The following is an 18,248-nucleotide window of genomic DNA, read 5'->3' on the forward strand; positions in this document are numbered from 1 at the left end:
GGTATGGGGGTGGAAACCAAAGAGGAGGATGGGGTAACCAAGAATTTGGTAACTATGGTAATCAGGGATATAGTGGTGGGCCTACAAGGAATCAGCAATATGGTGGGAACAATAGGTCGGCTCCCTATAATATGAACCAGGGAGGTGGTGGTGGCGGCGGTGGCTATGGAGGCGGCAACTATGGAGGCCAGGGCCGTGGAGGGAGATTCTAAACGTATGTATACCTCACACATAGTTCATTAACATTCACAACAAACTTAAATTAACACATCTATTTTTCTATATTCACAACTGACTTATATTTGACACAGTTATTAGGTGTCCCTTAACGTTTTTTAGGTTTTACTACATAGCATTAATGGTTTAGGGCTAGATAGCTCGAGTTAGATAGTTCAATGATTAATGCTGTGAAGGAACTTGGTGTTTACATGTACATGATTTATTAAAGATTTTTTCAATCTCTAGGTTACGTGCTAAGTACACTAGTAGTGCAGAGTATATCGTGCTAGTGTAGGCGCTCCGGAGCTCGATAGTTACACCTCATGGTCTACAATCGAGACCACCTAGGAGAAGGCGTCAGGAAAATTAGATGATAGATAGATCGTAACATTATCTTTTAGAAGAATATATTATGAATTATTTTTTCTATGTACTGATATGTAAGTTGGCTATTTATTGTGGTACTTAGGTACTTATCGTGACATACTGTTATGGACGCGTATACATTGTGAAATTAATTTACGTTTTCATAAATAAGTACAATTTAGGATTTAATGTTTGGAGTTGTGTAGAAGCTAGACAAGAAAAGGTCAGTGTTAGTTGACTTTAGATGGATAAATCATCATGATTAATTTATTTTCCTGACTCAGTATTAAGTTCTCAAATAGATGTTGTAAGTGTTTAGGTTATAGAAATGGACTTATAGGATAATTTGATGTAAAATAAATTTTAATACGAAATCTGTAGGGTTGTTTCTTTAGATCTGTATATAGACCTCTTATTAAATCAATGTTAGAAATTAAGTTCGTATAATGTCAGACACTAGAAGGTTTCAATGCTAGAAAAATAAATAGGATACGAAGCGTTATATTCAAGTGGAGTGTGTAGCTTCAAACCATCTAGTAGTTTATATCATAAAGAGATTTTAATAATAAGTAGATACTACATACATACATACCTAGATGTGTAAATAAATTAATCACATTGCGTGGTGTTTAGTCATTTTACCCTGAAAATAAACTGTTTATGCATGTTAGATACCAACGTCAAATATTTTTCTAAGATATTGGATACCACATAGCCACTTTTGTCTACATTAAAAGATCAATCAGTAACTTGTTGACTTTCTATTATAATACTACTTTTCTTTTATTGTTCCCATATTACTTTTTACTTTAAACATTTGTTCTACATTTTCATCACTTATCTATAGTTGTCATAAATGGTTGTACTGGTATTATATACCAGGCTGCTTGATATTCTTCATGACAACACGTAAATCATCTGAAAAAAATTGTTTAGGAATGTGTAATTATTGTTTGTTTACTCGGTAAATATATCATCTAAATAAAAAAATGCCGGGAAGGAAAATTTAGTAGGACGAACTATACGTAGGTATGTAGGCAGGTAATGGGTTTGAGAAAAATGTTATCTCCCTTCATAAGTAGTTGCCTATATGATATGCTTGATCTGCCATTGGGTTTAGTAAAATTGAAATCTACTAATTTAGCTGATCTGGTTTAGATTATACTAATACATACGCTATTATTCGCGATCGAGATTTTGAGACAGGTAGGTATAGACTTCAGACCAATACAAGACTCGGAGACCACAATAGTTAGATAGAACATAAGATAGGTCGGTATACTTATAAATGAGTGCCAACCCACATAATTTGGCTTGGAAACCCTAAGTCGCCTAATTGACAACACCGTAATTTACCAAACTGTATTTATTCTATGAGGGGGTACCTATTAACGCCCACTTCGCAAGTTTACTTACACATAAGCATAGGTACAGTAGTACCTGTGACATGGTATACAAAATAGGGAACAGATTGTTTTCTATTTATGCGCCGACATGTTATCTCGTTCGATCGATCAAATGTTGTCGTTGTGAAGTATAGCATAAAATTAAATTTTTTGGCGCAGTAAATTTCTTAAGTTTTACCTTCACATAGTTTTTCTTCTGAAAAAATGCAACAAAAAAAATAAATAATCCGCAAAATCGGTCCAGCTGTACACGCGAGTCCATGACCAAGGCAAATAGGTATTTTTTTTCTACCTACACGAAATCAAAAATAGGTAGTCAGATTGTCATGTGAACGTACATAAGTACAAAATAAAATCGATTAGCAAATATGCTGAAAATACTTACAAATTTGATGCTAGAAAGTCGTAGTTTTAGTCTAAAGTTATCGGGAATGGGTAGGTAATTATTTCACGATCTTTGCTGTTGTGGGCAATGATCCTCAAATTGTCATTTTAAGAGAAACGATGTAGGGTAGGTGCATAAGACGTGGCTACAATGCCTTCATATCACACAACTTTCAATAGGTACGTATATTTTCCTTTTTCTATTTAATTTATGATTTATTTCCATGATAATATGACGTCGTGAAACTGAGCATCGGGTCGCAATTGCACTCTGGTAAGTTTCTGAAAAAAAGTTTTATGTAAGTATATTTTTTAAGAATGAATTATTTCACCAATAAATGATGAATTAATAATTATGCTGTTTTATTTTATTTCCAAAACTTATGGTCTACAATATAACTGAGCGATTCTTTTACGATTTACTACAATCACTTCCTTTTAAATTTAGGCACGCTAAATATGTACCTTATACATAATCATTGTGCACGGGTGTATTTTTGCAACTGGTACACAAATATTATACAGATACTATATACTACAGTAGGTATTGGTTACCATACTGAGAGATACTACGTGTATCTCTTTAGAATGTGTAATTTCGGCGTCTGTAACAAAGTTGCCAGAATAATTTAATTAAAATTTCCTAAGAGTTCAGAAAGTGTGAAATTTTATTTAGACAGATGAAACGGGACCGGACGGAAGGCATCAATTTTCATGATGCGGACAAAGTGCAGATGAAGTGAAAAACTTATTTATTTTTTCCGCGCTACCAGCTGTAGAATGTCCCCGAATTTCTTTTGAAGACAAAGTTTTACCCACTTCCACTGTCTTTAGGCAGTTTCTGTTGAGTAGGTAAAGATTATAATTTTGATGTTTATTTATTTTATGGATAGAGAACAAGTTAACAAAAAAAGCTTGTAAGCGATAAGGCCGTTCATTGCATTATCATTGTATGTGTATTGTGCTAAGTTTTTAGAAGTCTATAATGCAATAAAGTTCTTTTCATTAATTTATTCATTATATTATTATAGCCGTTAGACGTTAGTAGGCAAGGATCAAGTGCCTCAAGCTTATAGTGTGGCTCAAGTCGATATTTCATTTCTTCGACCACGTATTAAATTCGATTTTAAAATCTTGCTATTTCTTTTTGGTTATTACAAAAATGGACACTACCCGAGTGTAGGCAATGCTTACTTAGAAAATAATAGTCCCTTATCTTTATTTCGCAACTAGCTGCGCCCCGAGGTTTCACCCGCGTAAATCCGTATCCCGTAGGAATATCGGGATAAAAAGTTGCCTATATGTTGTTCCACTTGTCCAGCTGTCTACGTACATACCAAATTTCATTGCAATCGGTTCTGTAGTTTTTGCTGGAAAGAGCAACAAACACACACATCCTTACAAACTTTCGCATTTATAATATTAGTTTAGTAGGATTAGTAGGATTTTTGGCAGTAGTTAAATTCTGATTCTACATGAAATATTGTGCTAATAGAAAACCTTCAGTAGACTGTGAAGTATCTACTAAACATATCTTTTTATGTCGGCGTGAAACTGAGCTGGTGATTCGCCTAATGGTAAGCGATCACCACCGCCCATAAACATTCCCGAGGCAGTGCCTCTGCGAATGCTTATATTGTTCTGACCGTATGATGGAAAAAGGAAACGATTGACGAATGGAAAGAAGGAATGGACTGGGAAGGGTGAGAAGGAAACTGGCCTGCTCACCGTACGAAACACAGTGGCTTGCCACTATTTCACGCAAGTTTTCTGTGGAGGTGTGGTACTTCCCCGATGCAAGCCGGCCTAATTCATGCTCGACTCCAACATTAAAATTGAAGTTTACTGGTATAGGTAACTATAAAATAAGTAGGGTCAACACCGCGCCGTCTTGCGGTCCCTGGCTGAAGAGAGGCGTGACGTCATAGCATAGGCCGTATAATATCCGAAATTAAAATAATAGTAAAAAAAACACTTTATAGAAATCCGATGCGTACATAAGGCAACTAAAAGATTAGCAATTTAGGCTTCGCAGCTCTCCCAAAACTTGGATATTTCAATGTTTGTTTTTGCACGTAGTGAAATAATTATAGCTTACTATATTTATTATAATTATTGGGTACATACTACATACTCGTAGGTACAGCCATAATACATTGATATGCGTTATTTAAAGTGTCGAACTGTTTATCGTCACTTGCGAGAAGCTCATTACTTGTAGACGATCATTCCGGAAACGCTACAGAATCGGATTTCACTTTCATTAGACATCAAGGAAATTCCAAATGATAAGTTGTTATTTTTTTCTTGTTTTAGAAACTATCATGGATCCAGAGGTAATAAAGTCATAAAAAATCTGAAATTTTACTTGTTTTCTATTATTATGACCCTGGGTAGGTTTGTGAAACGAAACCCTTATCACCGATTACTAAATAGTCCCATAGGAAATTAATTATAGCTTACTTATTCATACAAGATGCTATATTGTTTTATTCATTGATTTTATTATAATATTACTTTAAGGCATAAAGGTATGGTTGAATAATTGTAGTTTTAATTTAAGTCAATTCTTCAAATATCATTTGTAAAATGGATAATTTATATCTTCCTATTGTTGACGATATACTATATGAATATAAACAACTCTCATATTATTAATTAGAATATAAAGGCGTGTGAATTATTTAAAAAATGAATCTAACATAATAAAAATAATCACAGATGTATGTGCGTCTTTACTTCCTTGTAAATAATGAAGATCAGCGTTAGCGAGGTGGGGCTGCACCTCCACATAAAGTTTTGGCGCGAAGAGAAAGTCCGCGAAGTGGTGGCCGGGGACTCCAACCCGCGGCGGATTCCGCGGCCGCGGCCGACGGCGATAGTCGGCCAGGCAACGTTTGCGAAATAATGCCATTGAATCGAGACCGAATTCGGCAGTAACCAAGCGGAGATGTCGCACAAATAAATAGTGCCAAAATTATCGCGCCCGACAACGGATCAACAATGTGCGAATGGAGAACAGTGGCTATATTTTATGTGCTCCTTGTGTGCTATGTCTCCAGAGCCAGGGAAATAACGGTTGAAAACACCCTTGACAACCACGTGAGTAAAGTAAATCTTAACCTATTATCGGTCATTTGTAGGTGCATTGACTCTGTTGCACTCTTACTTTCCACTGAGCGCATTCACTTCTCAACCCGATACTACTTAAATGTTAATTGATTTATTGCACCACGCTTTATTTACATTTAGCGGTAAACGAAATGCTATTGAATATTCCTCCAAGAATTAATGAGCAGTTTATTGTTTTTGAAAAAAATGTACATGAGGGTCTACTTAAATCTAGTAATCTCGATCTAGGTACACTCTACTAATATAAACTAATATATATAAAAAAATACCGCGCAAATCATTGGGTTGCATCCTACTTTCGTGGCTCCGAATAACAACTTTGGTTGAAGATACAAAGCCCGAGCTGATTTTGTAGTATAAGTTCTATTCTCAGTTCTATTCTTAAGATAATCTCTATATGTAACTATATACCTAGCTTAATATTTACACAGTTACAGCTAGAGTTAAACAATCTATACATTGTGTAAGTGGGCGTAGGTACCTACATCAATTAACAAAAGTTAATTGTAAAATTCCATTAACGATGTTCGTGTTACGATATTGAGACACAAATGCTGGTCGTGGCAATGAAAATGATATCTAAACTTTTTTATCCTAAAGGTAACTACCCGCCCGCATACGGCACTTTAACAAAATCACATCACAAATTTCAAGAGATCTATGATAATAAAAACATATGATAAGTAACAAGTTATTACGGGCACATCCTGTATGTTAATATCTAAATATAATATAAAAGAAAAATTAAAATAATTGTCATTTATAAATGATAATGTTTTGATGACGATAGCTCATTAATTGCATGAACAATTGATAAGGATGTGAACTACTTTCGCTTGTTACGTCATTTATGTAATATTTCTTGAATTCCTTACAAGGTTCGGATTTTATTACATAACGTTGCCTGAATCTGGATGTAGTTATTCTTTTTGTTCAGAGATGTCAGAAACAATTTTTTTTTTCAACTTTAGGAAGTAATATTGCTTTGATGTATTTTCAAAACAAACTAACTAGATACCTCATGATTAAAAAAAAATCTAAAACATTACATATATATACGTAATAAAAGTTATAATTTTAATAATAAAGAGTTATTGGTGTGCTCCTATCAGGCAAATATTAGCTATCCTATCTTTGTTAAATCTTAAACAAACTTAGATACTTATATCTATTCGTTCCATAAATTAGTTAACATTTCCTATTGTATTATCATCTGTTCTAATTAAATACATTTATCGAGGACTTCTAAGGCTTTGTTATTGAATAAATTGTTTACAATCGCCTTGCTCTAGATTAGTACGGTTTCAGTATAGTTGTTCTGGGCAGTTAATAATCTGTGAGCATAAAAGGAATTGGAAATAAATAGAACCGCTACATAAATGGTTAGAATTTTAAATACCTATTTATATACAACTAAGTGTTTACTTAGTATTATTATATTATTACGCATAGTATTGTAATTGTATAACGAAGTCACGCTCGTACCCGAAAAATTGACCACACCTCTTCCACACTTCAAAACGGTTCCTTGAAAATGTAGTTTTGAGGAAATTAGCATTGAAATCTTTATATTCTATTTACTATTTTGTTACCAATGATATAATAAACTTATGGACTTACGATTTTCTAAAGAAGACTTTTAATTTTTATAGGTATTATTAATATTACAACTTTCATGGATACTTTAAAAAAGTTACAGTTTTCCGACGCGACCATTTCAGCATCGTATTATACTTGCAGTTTAAGAATTAAACGTCATATCAATTATAAAGTTACATAACTTATCGCTCGAGTAACTCTTATACATTTTAATTTACGTAATTCTTATATCCGGTTCCGATATTTTGTTCTAGATTATTTTATGAATGGTTTTATACACGCGAGTATAACATAGAATATATTATAGCCTTTGCAATAAATAATTATACACAGATCAGTATAGCCAAACATTATTTGGATTTATTTACTTATATCTCACTCTTCTTTCATTTAATTAATAAAAATATCAAGAGTAATGGAAACAGGGTAGACTATCTTTTTCGTGATTCTTCGTAGTCTATTATTTCTCGATTTCAACCCTTTAATAATTCTTTAACCCTGGCAGCATAAAGCAGGCTACGATTTTACCTTTTTAAATGTTCACGCACTGTGGTAATCGCGTAGCATCAGGCGAACAACCAACTCGGTTCTGTTCTTGCACAAAACAAAAAGGATTAAGAAATATATGAACGTAATTGAATTATTCATATTTTTTGGTCTATGAAATGTTTTTTTTAATTAAATAATTGTGTGTTAATTAATATGCTAAGACATTTTTAAGATGTCCAAAATGCATCCAATTTTCGTAATGAACTTCGCCACTATTTCATATCTATTACAGTAAGTGGTTGGATGCTTAAATACTTATTTAACATCGCACGTTTTCCCTAAGATAAGCTATAAAATAACAACACGTTTGCGCTAGCGCTACAGCTGATTCACTTTCTTACTTTTGATAAACTGTCGTGGATAACAAAAACAAGAGTACAATAACAATTACCTTGTGAAAGGCACGATTACACTTTGGAAAGTAGATAAGAGACCTTAAGATTCGGCATTAAGTAGGTGTGAATAAAAAACGAGTGAAATGGAACGTTATTTCTTTTGTAGAAAGCTAATTGGACCTCAATTATAATGTAACGTTTGATATTTAGGTACTATTACTTGTAGAAATATAATAATACATTAAATTTTAATTTGCGTTTCTTGATTATCATTGCATATTTAATGATTTAAATAATTGTTAAATATGTAAGAACTTATTGTACTCTTTTTCGTCAAACCATGCGATTGTTGGGTAATATATGAAATGTGATTTAAAATTTACTTGTATTTATATATACAAGTAAAAATGTATAACACATATCAGCAGATACATGTTAGCTATAAGTTTATTAATTTTCTTTTATTATCGATTCGTGCTATTTATGTCTAAAGGCACAGAGTGATATTGAACTTTGTAAAAATAAGTGCAGTGATTGGAACCAAGGCTAAAAAACATAACAGTTGAGTGCTAACAATAAACTAGACTCCAGTGATTTTGTAAACGCTTTGCCAGTAAGTTTTCTTCGTAGCCTTATCAGCCTTGACCGTTTGACATTGACTAAAATAGGTAACAGAAAACATGTATCTAATTGATAGCTTAGTATCTACTAGCATTCCGCCCGCGGCTGCACTCGGGTGGACTAAAAAAATTTGTACGTCGTGGATTTTCGAAGAAGTATAACCATTTTTACGACTTTAGATACATATATCTCATAAATACTTAATGAGATACTTATGACTTTTAGCATAAAACCATAAAAGCAAGAAACATCTATTTTATATTTAATGGTCTACGCAATGGCACCTGATTTAATAACATATGTCTCTGTCTGTCTGTATGTGATACACACATACAGACAGACAGATCAAAATACTAATCGTTGTTTTAGGGTCTATATATAGCATATTAGCTATTAATCTTTTTAAAATATAGTTCATATACAGAAATAGTCCTTTACCCCTTTATTATGTGTATAAATATGTAACAATTTTGCTATAACTAATAAATCAATAGATTACCGTCCTACTTGATTCTAATTTCTATTTAGTTCTATTAGTTTTTGATCTTCAAAGATCTTCTGTAAATATTATAATATTATAAAGGTAAGAATTTTGCGTGATCGTACCAATCTCAAAAACTGCTGTTTCGAATTACTGACAATTAATAGGTCGGTTGTGGGGTAGAGCGGCTGGCTCCAGGCGTCAGATCGTTAGAGATACCAAAATGTATAACGCCAAAGAAACCTAGTCGTTTCACTGAACCACATACATTTTGTACATAGCTGTTCATCTTGCTATGAACATAACTAAATCCCAGGAATAACATGAATACCCGAACTCTTAGAACTTTTGGTTTTATCCATAATGCGGATAAGACCGTCATAATGTAATGTTTACGCCATTTATCGGGGAAGATTTTCATCATTATATTATCAAGAGGACCGATACTTAATAAAAAAAAGTCTTAAATAAGTAATATGTTAAAGGAAACAAAATTATTTTTGGGAGCAGACGATCAGCTCAGCTAAGTATTAGAATTATGCTTACCACTCGTCATGGATAAAAAAACACATGGTTATATGTTAACCATGTTATATGTTAAGCAGGTTTTGTCTATTTGCTTATAATATATCATGGGTACGTACTAAATAAAGTCTTTATTTCTCTGTCTTAGTTTGTAACAAGATAATACTAACTCTAATTTTTTTTTAAATCAATTCTTCTAAATCTTAATTCCCCGTTTCTATCATTACACTTCAGATAATAGTTAACTCAATGAAAATTCAGAAACGACAACTGCTTATACATAATTCAAACACAATGCTTATTCACATATTTAAACTATTTGATCTAAATTTATTTCAAGTCACGTTACTGGGTCGCCTACCATAACAGTGTATCACGTATTGATACTATTGATATAAGCCTCGATATAAACAGTCACAACCTTAGCCTCGTTAGTTTGGTGACATAACCTATTACCTAACACAAGAAGATGCTTTCGTCAGCGTTACGTGGCGTTGGGAAAGTTGGTTCAAATGCTAGCGAGTTACTCTTAGTTTCAACGCGTTTTATGATGATTAACTTGGATTAAAAGCAGCGATTTATTGCTCGGTAAATGTAAATACATTCATTTCAATGTAATGACAGATATTCTGATGCTAATGTTTTATAGACTGCTTACATGTTCGATAAGATATACGTACCTAGGATATTGTTTTATAAAATTCTAGCTTTAACTTTTCCCCTTTGAAAATGGAATAAAACTATCCTATGCCATTTCTTGAGTCACAAACTATACTTTGTATCAAATTTTATCGAATCGCTTAAGTGGTTTAAGCGTAAAGAAGAGAAAGGCAGACATACAAACAGACAGAGTTAGTTTCGCATTTATAATATTGATGAGGATGAAAACAAGTGATGAAATCAAATACAGAATAAGTTATTGTAAATTACTAAACGTTAGGTAAACCGTAGTAAAGATGTAGGTTTGGTGTGAAAATGAATACTATTATACGGGGTTATCTGAAACATTCTGATGATCGATATCTAAGAGCTATATTACCAGAATTATATATTTCCTTTGAACTTTTATTGTATTTTAACTTATTAATGTATTTTGTATTTAAGGAGTTCTAATTTGGATCACAGACTGCACTTAATAAGAATAAAAGATGAAAAAGTGTGAATATTTTCCTATCCTTTGCATGTTAAGCTCAGCATTTCAGAAAGGCAGTTTCTCCTAATTATAATACACTTATCCAAGACGACTACAATCTCTTTCGAATCGCATAACATCAAATTAACTATTAAGTAATCACACAAAGGCAAACCGATCCCAAAATGTGCCTTAAACTTGGCCTGCAACACCGGAACGCCATTATCACTAAGATTGAGAAAGCAACATTGACATTAGTAGGCAATTAAGACCGAGTTCATTGCGCAATAGACGCTCGCAGTTCGCGTGCCCAACCACCAGCCGTGAAAGTAAATTCACATAGTTATGTGTGCTAAATAAAACTTATGCAAGTTGTGAACGCTTCCGACGGAACATACCATTAAATCATTGACGTAACATGAAGAGTTAACGAAATTACCTCGATTTTGGTGAGCGTCAGAATATTGTTATGATCGATGTGCGGGTATATAAATAAATCGCAGCTGATTTTGTTAATGACGTAGTAGCTATTGCTTGTCAAGTTATATTATTTATTTTTATCACCACTCTAGGACACTCCTAGTGTGAGTGCCCCTAGAGTGGTGATTCAATTCCCGATGGACTCCTCCAAAAAATCGTATTTTACGCAGTTGAGCATGATCAGCCACCGGCTCATAAAAAGTATGATAGTTTCAGCGCAATCAAATGAATGTAATAGGATAAGAAAAACATTGGACCCGTACATTTTCATATTATATGATTGTTTAAGTTACATCCGTTTCTTACTGGCTTTAGGTTTCATCAGGAAACAGGACTCAAAGATTTCTGTTCGACTCCATCTTTGGATTAGAAGTACCACTACTCGACGAGCAGAGCGTAGAAGATGACGAAGATGAAGCTACCCAGGTCAGGAACTGTTCATGTGGTACGTAGAACTATCCTCAATCTTCTGTTCACATTTTATTTTCTTTTCTTTTTGATCTGTAGAATAGTTGTGGTATCTATAAGAAAAAAGGGATTTCGTAAATACTGATTCCGAATTTTCGATTTTGTACTTTGTCTTATGAATATATGCATATAATATATCTACGATCTAAACGAAAATGGAATTTTAGCTGTTTTTTTCTCTTTTAGTGACTATATTTCTTGCTAGATGTTTATGTATATACCTATTAATCACCAAAATATAAATAGTTGAAAAGTTTAAAGCACTAAGTACATTTATAGCATAGTAAGAACATGTTCTTGAAAGCACAAAATCACGTCATATCACTGTATTTCTATTTAATTCTTTTTTCGCACCTTTGTATTTTAGAATGTGGCAGAGCGAATCCACTTCCTCGAAAAATCGGTAAGTATTTTCACTCACAGTTGCATGATTATTAAATTGCTTATTTACATTGGTTTTATGACAAATATTACTTTTTATTGCTTTACTTATTTATTTTATCATATGCTTTGAAGTGTTTATGAGTTTATCATTTAAAGCTGTATTTAAAGCTGCCTTGTTGGAAATATTAACGAGCAGCTATCTTGTTTTCTTTCCGTGTTTTTGCAACTTCCTCAGTAAAGCAATATGGAAGCTAGTCTCTCTCACCATGAAGTAGAATTGCCGGTCATTGCTCCTCCAACGAATCTCATGAGCATTAGAACCTGTAACTAATACAACTTTCACTTTTCCAGATTGCGGAGGGCCGAATCAGGAAAATCGTATAGTCGGCGGTTTTCCGGCAGGTCTCAATCGATATCCATGGATGGTGAGGCTGGTGTACGACGGACAGTTCCACTGTGGAGGCTCTCTTGTGACCAAGGAGTACGTGCTTACTGCCGCACACTGTGTCAGAAAGTGAGTAATGTGTAAAGGATAGTGAAGCGTAGTGTTAGGTGAGCTTTGTTAAAAGAGATTTGATTTACAAAGACAATCGTGTGTATTTTATGATTTAAATTTTGAATAATGACGAGTTCGCAATTATTAAATACTACATAAACATATTATAAGTTCCAATTCTGGTATTCAATTTTCAGATTAAAACGATCGAAAATTAGAATTATCCTCGGCGACCACGACCAGACGCTCACCAGCGAGAGCGCAGCCATCATGCGCGCAGTCACAGCAATCATTCGACACCGCAGCTTTGACGCCGACTCTTATAACAATGACATTGCTTTACTCAAATTGCGGAAACCTGTCAGCTTTTCGAAAATCATCAAGCCCGTTTGCTTGCCACCAGCGAGTAAGTAAAATATTGATAATCGTGCTCTCTTTGATTTCAATGAAAACTAGATTGTTTCTTAAAGTGAAGTGAAGATAGATTGAATCACAATGCATTCGTGGAATTCGAATCCAAACCTGTTGGTTAAGCTGATTCTCAGATTAGTGCCAACCAACTAACAAACAATGGCTAGCGTCATAGGGTTAAATTTAATGTTTTAAATTTGTTATAACCGGGATAATAATGTTACTAAATTTATTCCAATTATGACATTACAGGTATAGAACCAGCGGGCAAGGAAGGAATAGTTGTAGGTTGGGGTCGCACGTCAGAGGGAGGCCAACTTCCCGCCATAGTACAAGAAGTGCGCGTACCCATTCTGTCCCTTCAACAATGCCGCGGTATGAAGTATCGTGCTTCACGTATAACCAATAACATGGTGAGATTTTTGTATTTGTATGTAATATTCTCAGAAAATTTCATCGCAGCATATAAAAAAATATTTGATCGGAAAAAAATAAAATAAAATACATTCCATGTATAAACATACTTTCAAAATCCATAAATGTGTGTAATTTTCTTTTTGTATAAGAGGTTTTTCAATATATTCAAGTTTGAGTTTTGAGTTTGAGTGTTAATAGTTCGAAACATGAATAAAATTAATGAATTTATGGCTTTTGAAATCCTTTGAATATTCTTTAAACTGTATATTAAAATTCGTGTATGGAAGCAGATAGATATTGTTCAGAAGCAGTCAATAGAACTGCTGCATATGTTTTTCGAACACCTTAGGAATTGTCATAGCAAATACTATATTAATGTTATTTGAGTACATACCTGAGCTAAAATAAAAAGTTTTATAGATAAGACTTCTTTGAAAGATATGTGAGATGAGAGATGAGATTTCACCAGTTAAAAAGCTTCGTAGAAGATATCCAGCATTTTTATACCAGATCAATTCGGTTAGACCCGGACCGACCTACACGTATATTTAATGAATGTATCTATAAATTGTAAAATAAGTGCAAATTTTTAATTTTCTATACGATATTTTTTAATGTACTTTTTTTTTTCAGCTTTGCGCGGGTCGAGCATCAACAGACTCCTGTCAAGGCGACAGCGGTGGTCCATTGTTGGTACAGCAGGGAGATAGATACCAGATCGTTGGTAAGTATAAATTACTAGCGGTTCGCCTCGGTTTTGTCCGAGACACATAATATATGTAGTGCCTATAGCACTCAGGAATCACGTCCATATCCAACGTTGAAAGAATTTTTAAAATCGGTCTAGAAGTTGCCAATTAACCGTTAAGATTAGGATTTATGAAGAGCATTGTTTGAATGGTAATGTGGGTTAATCCCAAAATGTGGAAATTAACTTCATACGATTGTTTAAGTATGTCACATATCTATATAGATAACTATAGAGTAACAAACACGGCTTTCTTCTATGTATATACATAGAAGAAAGCCGTGTTTGTTACACTATTTATAACTCAATAATAGCTGAACCGATGGATTTGGATGAAATTTGGTATTGGGGTAGTTGTGGGGCATAAGAAAGGACATAAATAGGTTTAGGTCCACGGTAACGGAAAGGACGCGTGAAATACCCTGGCTCTATGTATCTTTTCTTTAAACTGCGCGAGCGAAAAGCTAGTAATAGTATGTTTTACTAGCTTTTCGCTATATGATTTTCGCTAATATATGAATACAAATAAATGTGATAATTATTGCATATGCACAATTTGGCCACTTATTCATTTTATTCTTATGCGAATTAGTTTGTAGTAAAGTTTTGAGCTATATAGCTGTGCGAATAATGTTGTTACTATTATTGGAGGACTGCTCTCTTCTTTCAATATATCAATGTTAAGATTCCTTATACATACATACTTATAAATAAAAATAATACGAACTAGTATTATATTATCTGTGCTACAATGAAATAAATTAAGTTTGAAGTAAAAACATTATAATGTTATAAAATAGTAGCATGTCCCAAATTAGAAATTTTGAAAGAATAGAAAAAATTTGATCACGAGGCAGGATTCGAACCTGCGTATCTTGCCTAACCGTAGCAACGCCTAGCCTCTCGGCCACCCGTGATCCTGCCACAGTAATCGAATTTCTTCTACTCTTTCGGTTTCATGTGCCTAAGGGGCACCCCACGCCATCTATTGAGATGATTAAGAACCATCACAACCAATACGAAACATTATTTCAATGATTACAATATTGTATCGATGGAACGCGGCCTTTGTTAAATTTAATTTTTAGTTTTATAGCATTGAAATGCTTTATAAATTAGAAATTTTGAAAGAATAGAAAAAATTTGATCACGAGGCAGGATTCGAACCTACGCAGGTTCGAATCCTGCCTCGTGATCAAATTTTTTCCGCCGATGGCCGCGTTCCATCGATACAATATTGTAATCATTGAAATAATGTTTCGTATTGGTTGTGATGGTTCTTAATCATCTCAATAGATGGCGTGGGGTGCCCCTTAGGCACATGAAACCGAAAGAGTAGAAGAAATTCGATTACTGTGGCAGGATCACGGGTGGCCGAGAGGCTAGGCGTTGCTACGGTTAGGCAAGATACGCAGGTTCGAATCCTGCCTCGTGATCAAATTTTTTCTATTCTTTCAAAATTTCTAATTTATAAAGCATTTCAATGCTATAAAACTAAAAATTAAATGTCCCAAATTGTTTAAAATTCTCTTAAAATAGTTAAGACGGAAGATGAAACGTTTATTTTTTTGCAGGTATAGTGTCATGGGGTGTTGGTTGCGGACGACCCGGGTACCCTGGTGTATATACCCGGATATCGCGTTATTTACCCTGGCTTAAAGCCAATTTAAGAGATACATGTCTCTGTGCTAATTAGTTTAAATTATAATTTATTTAATTTTACTGTATATAGCTTCAAATTCATATTTTAACAATATAAATATCTGATGTAGGTAGTAACATATAAAAACATGGATATATATTTAGAGTAACGCCTTAATTTTTTAAATTTAAAATTTTAAATGTAAAAATGTCGAACCTAGTGTCCTTTATAACATCATAGTTCAAGTATCTATCTACTTAAAAATCAGTTAATTTAAAAAAAAACAAAAAAATTACAATCATATTATGTGAAATTTTTGTTGCATACTGTTATGTTAAATTCTATTGTAAATCAATTAGTAAAGAAACCATTTCAGAAATACGCTATTGAAAAATTTTTATTGCTTTAATATATAATTGTTCATAACAAATTGATAAATCGTTGCTTAATAACCAATTTAATGTTTGCTATTAATTTATAACTGTTGAGAATTATTTGATTTTTAGAACATATTTAGTGATAAGTGATTAATTAATTGAGTGTATGTCAGGCCGGTGGTGCAGATTACCAATAGATTTTAAGTCAAATATAGAACCTTCATGGTCATTGTTATAGTTTTAGGCAGTGTTTATTTTTTTATATACTAATTTAAATTTTTTATTACAGTGTAATGATAATATGAGATAAATTATTTGTAGATGAATTAAATTCAAATTAATATCTTGTTCTGATGGTTCATGTTTCACAAGGTAATTCATTTATAAAAAACTATTTCCTAAAATAAGGACTATTTTTGAAAATCAATTTAAACAACATTTAGTATGATAAAAATTATGTAGTTTATTTCTAATGTGAGGGAATCGTATTTAGTATACGTATAATTGTATTCAGTTTTACTTTATATGTTATTTGTATTTAAGAACGCTCTTTAGGCTGTACCTGTGATCTTTGTCACGATGAAATTTTTGTTGTGCTCTTAGAATATAAAATACCTACTAATATAATTAATAATATTTTTGATTTAATTAATTTTTTGTGTAAAAATCTTTTAAACAGTTAAGATCTTGACTATTTTTAAGCGTTAATTTTTGTATAATTGAACATTGAATTAATTTATTTGTAAATAGTTTTTTTTTAATAAATATGTTTTTTTTATTTAAATGTATTTTGTACCATAGAACTATACTTTATTAACTCCCATAGATTATGATACAAGTTGAAGATAGAATGATATTATGTTATATCAATTGAAATTGTCTGTTTTCGAAATCGAAATATTCCAGGTGATTTACTTTGTTATAATTTATAGGATTAAAACTTATTTTCGACCCTTCTTACTTCTTATTGACTCTTAACTATTCTACTGACTCACATTGATACAACAAAAAAGTATTTCCTTTCTCAAGTAAAATACAACATAGTAAAATTATAAAATGAATAAGAACGTATCATCATAAATTATTTTAAAGCACAAGAAATTTAAATGTGTTAATCATATACAAAAAATTGTTTTGAAAAAAATTGTGCAAAACATACCTACTTACTTTCGAATTGTAAACACTACCACTTTCATTTCATATATTTATCCAGTAGTGACTTTTGAGATAGGTATTCTCAGATAATGGATTTTTATTTAACAAAAATACAGCGTTCCTACTGGGGTTTATTTTATCAAGATATATGTTTTCGAGTTTATCGTTTTTACTTCGATGAAATCGTTAGATCATTTGGCTTTAATTGTAAGAGTTGAAACTTTCAATGTAACTTACATTGAAATTCGGAAAATCGACGAATGCTGAAACAATAAATAAATACACGTGAAACAAAAACATGAATACAAGTCAAAGTTCAATGCTATTCTACTCCAAACATTCCAAATGGATTGAATCTTTGGTGTAGTATAAACTTCAGCATATTAAACAAGAACATATGTGATTTCTTCAAGACTGATCCTAGATTGTTACCTCGTTCTCTCCACAATGTGCGACCTAAGCAAGTGCATAGTATTTAAGTGGATTAAAGGACATAGCAATATACGTAAATTCCTTTCAAAATCTGGCGTGAGGCATTCTAATTAAAGATTTGTAAAGTCAATTACAATGATGGGTTTATTTTTGGAGGAATTTGTAGGGTCCATTAATATTTTTAGCAACGTTTTCCTGGTTTGTTTGGTGGTGGTAGAAACTTCCCTGATTATTCTTAGAAACTATCTAATGTTAATGTGAATATAGAATCGAGAAAGCAAACGTACGGAGGTTGTACTTTAATCATTTTGATTAACAATTTCATTAACATTTAATTAGGAAAAGATTTAGAGCAGCACGGCACATTAGAAAAGTCACGATAGAAATGCTTTTTCATTTTACTTTACTATTTAATGTTACTTTTTTATCTAGAAAGATAGCAAGTAAATAAATCATATCACATTTTTGGAAGAATTAAAAAAAAAGAAT

General features: G+C 32.7%; 2 protein-coding genes across 4 annotated transcripts in view; both read left to right on the top strand.

The window, feature by feature from the left end:
• Positions 1–1,334, top strand: part of LOC119836069 (heterogeneous nuclear ribonucleoprotein 87F-like) — a 4,252-nt gene extending 2,918 nt beyond the window's left edge. Inside the window, exons 6-7 of the mRNA XM_038361286.1 lie at positions 49–214; positions 466–1,334. Of these exons, the coding sequence (XP_038217214.1) occupies positions 49–212 (164 nt within the window). The 3' untranslated portion in view covers positions 213–214; positions 466–1,334. The remainder of the gene's footprint in view (positions 1–48; positions 215–465) is intronic.
• A 3,867-nt stretch (positions 1,335–5,201) lies between these two features.
• Positions 5,202–16,911, top strand: LOC119836921 (trypsin-1-like). 3 transcript variants are annotated; one of them, XM_038362389.1, is made up of 8 exons: positions 5,202–5,477; positions 11,545–11,674; positions 12,065–12,100; positions 12,433–12,595; positions 12,775–12,983; positions 13,241–13,401; positions 14,039–14,129; positions 15,728–16,911. In XM_038362389.1, the coding sequence occupies exons 1-8, from the start codon at positions 5,379–5,381 to the stop codon at positions 15,847–15,849; spliced, it is 1,011 nt and encodes a 336-aa protein (XP_038218317.1). In that variant the 5' UTR covers positions 5,202–5,378; the 3' UTR covers positions 15,850–16,911. The 3 variants fall into 3 exon arrangements, with proteins under 3 accessions (XP_038218317.1, XP_038218326.1, XP_038218333.1); XM_038362398.1 differs by lacking the exon at positions 12,065–12,100 and having other exon boundaries at positions 5,204–5,477; XM_038362405.1 differs by lacking the exons at positions 5,202–5,477; positions 12,065–12,100 and having other exon boundaries at positions 11,589–11,655.
• Positions 16,912–18,248: the final 1,337 nt, after the last annotated feature.

Source organism: Zerene cesonia, chromosome 3, assembly GCF_012273895.1.
Source record: "Zerene cesonia ecotype Mississippi chromosome 3, Zerene_cesonia_1.1, whole genome shotgun sequence".
NCBI lineage: Eukaryota > Metazoa > Arthropoda > Insecta > Lepidoptera > Pieridae > Zerene > Zerene cesonia.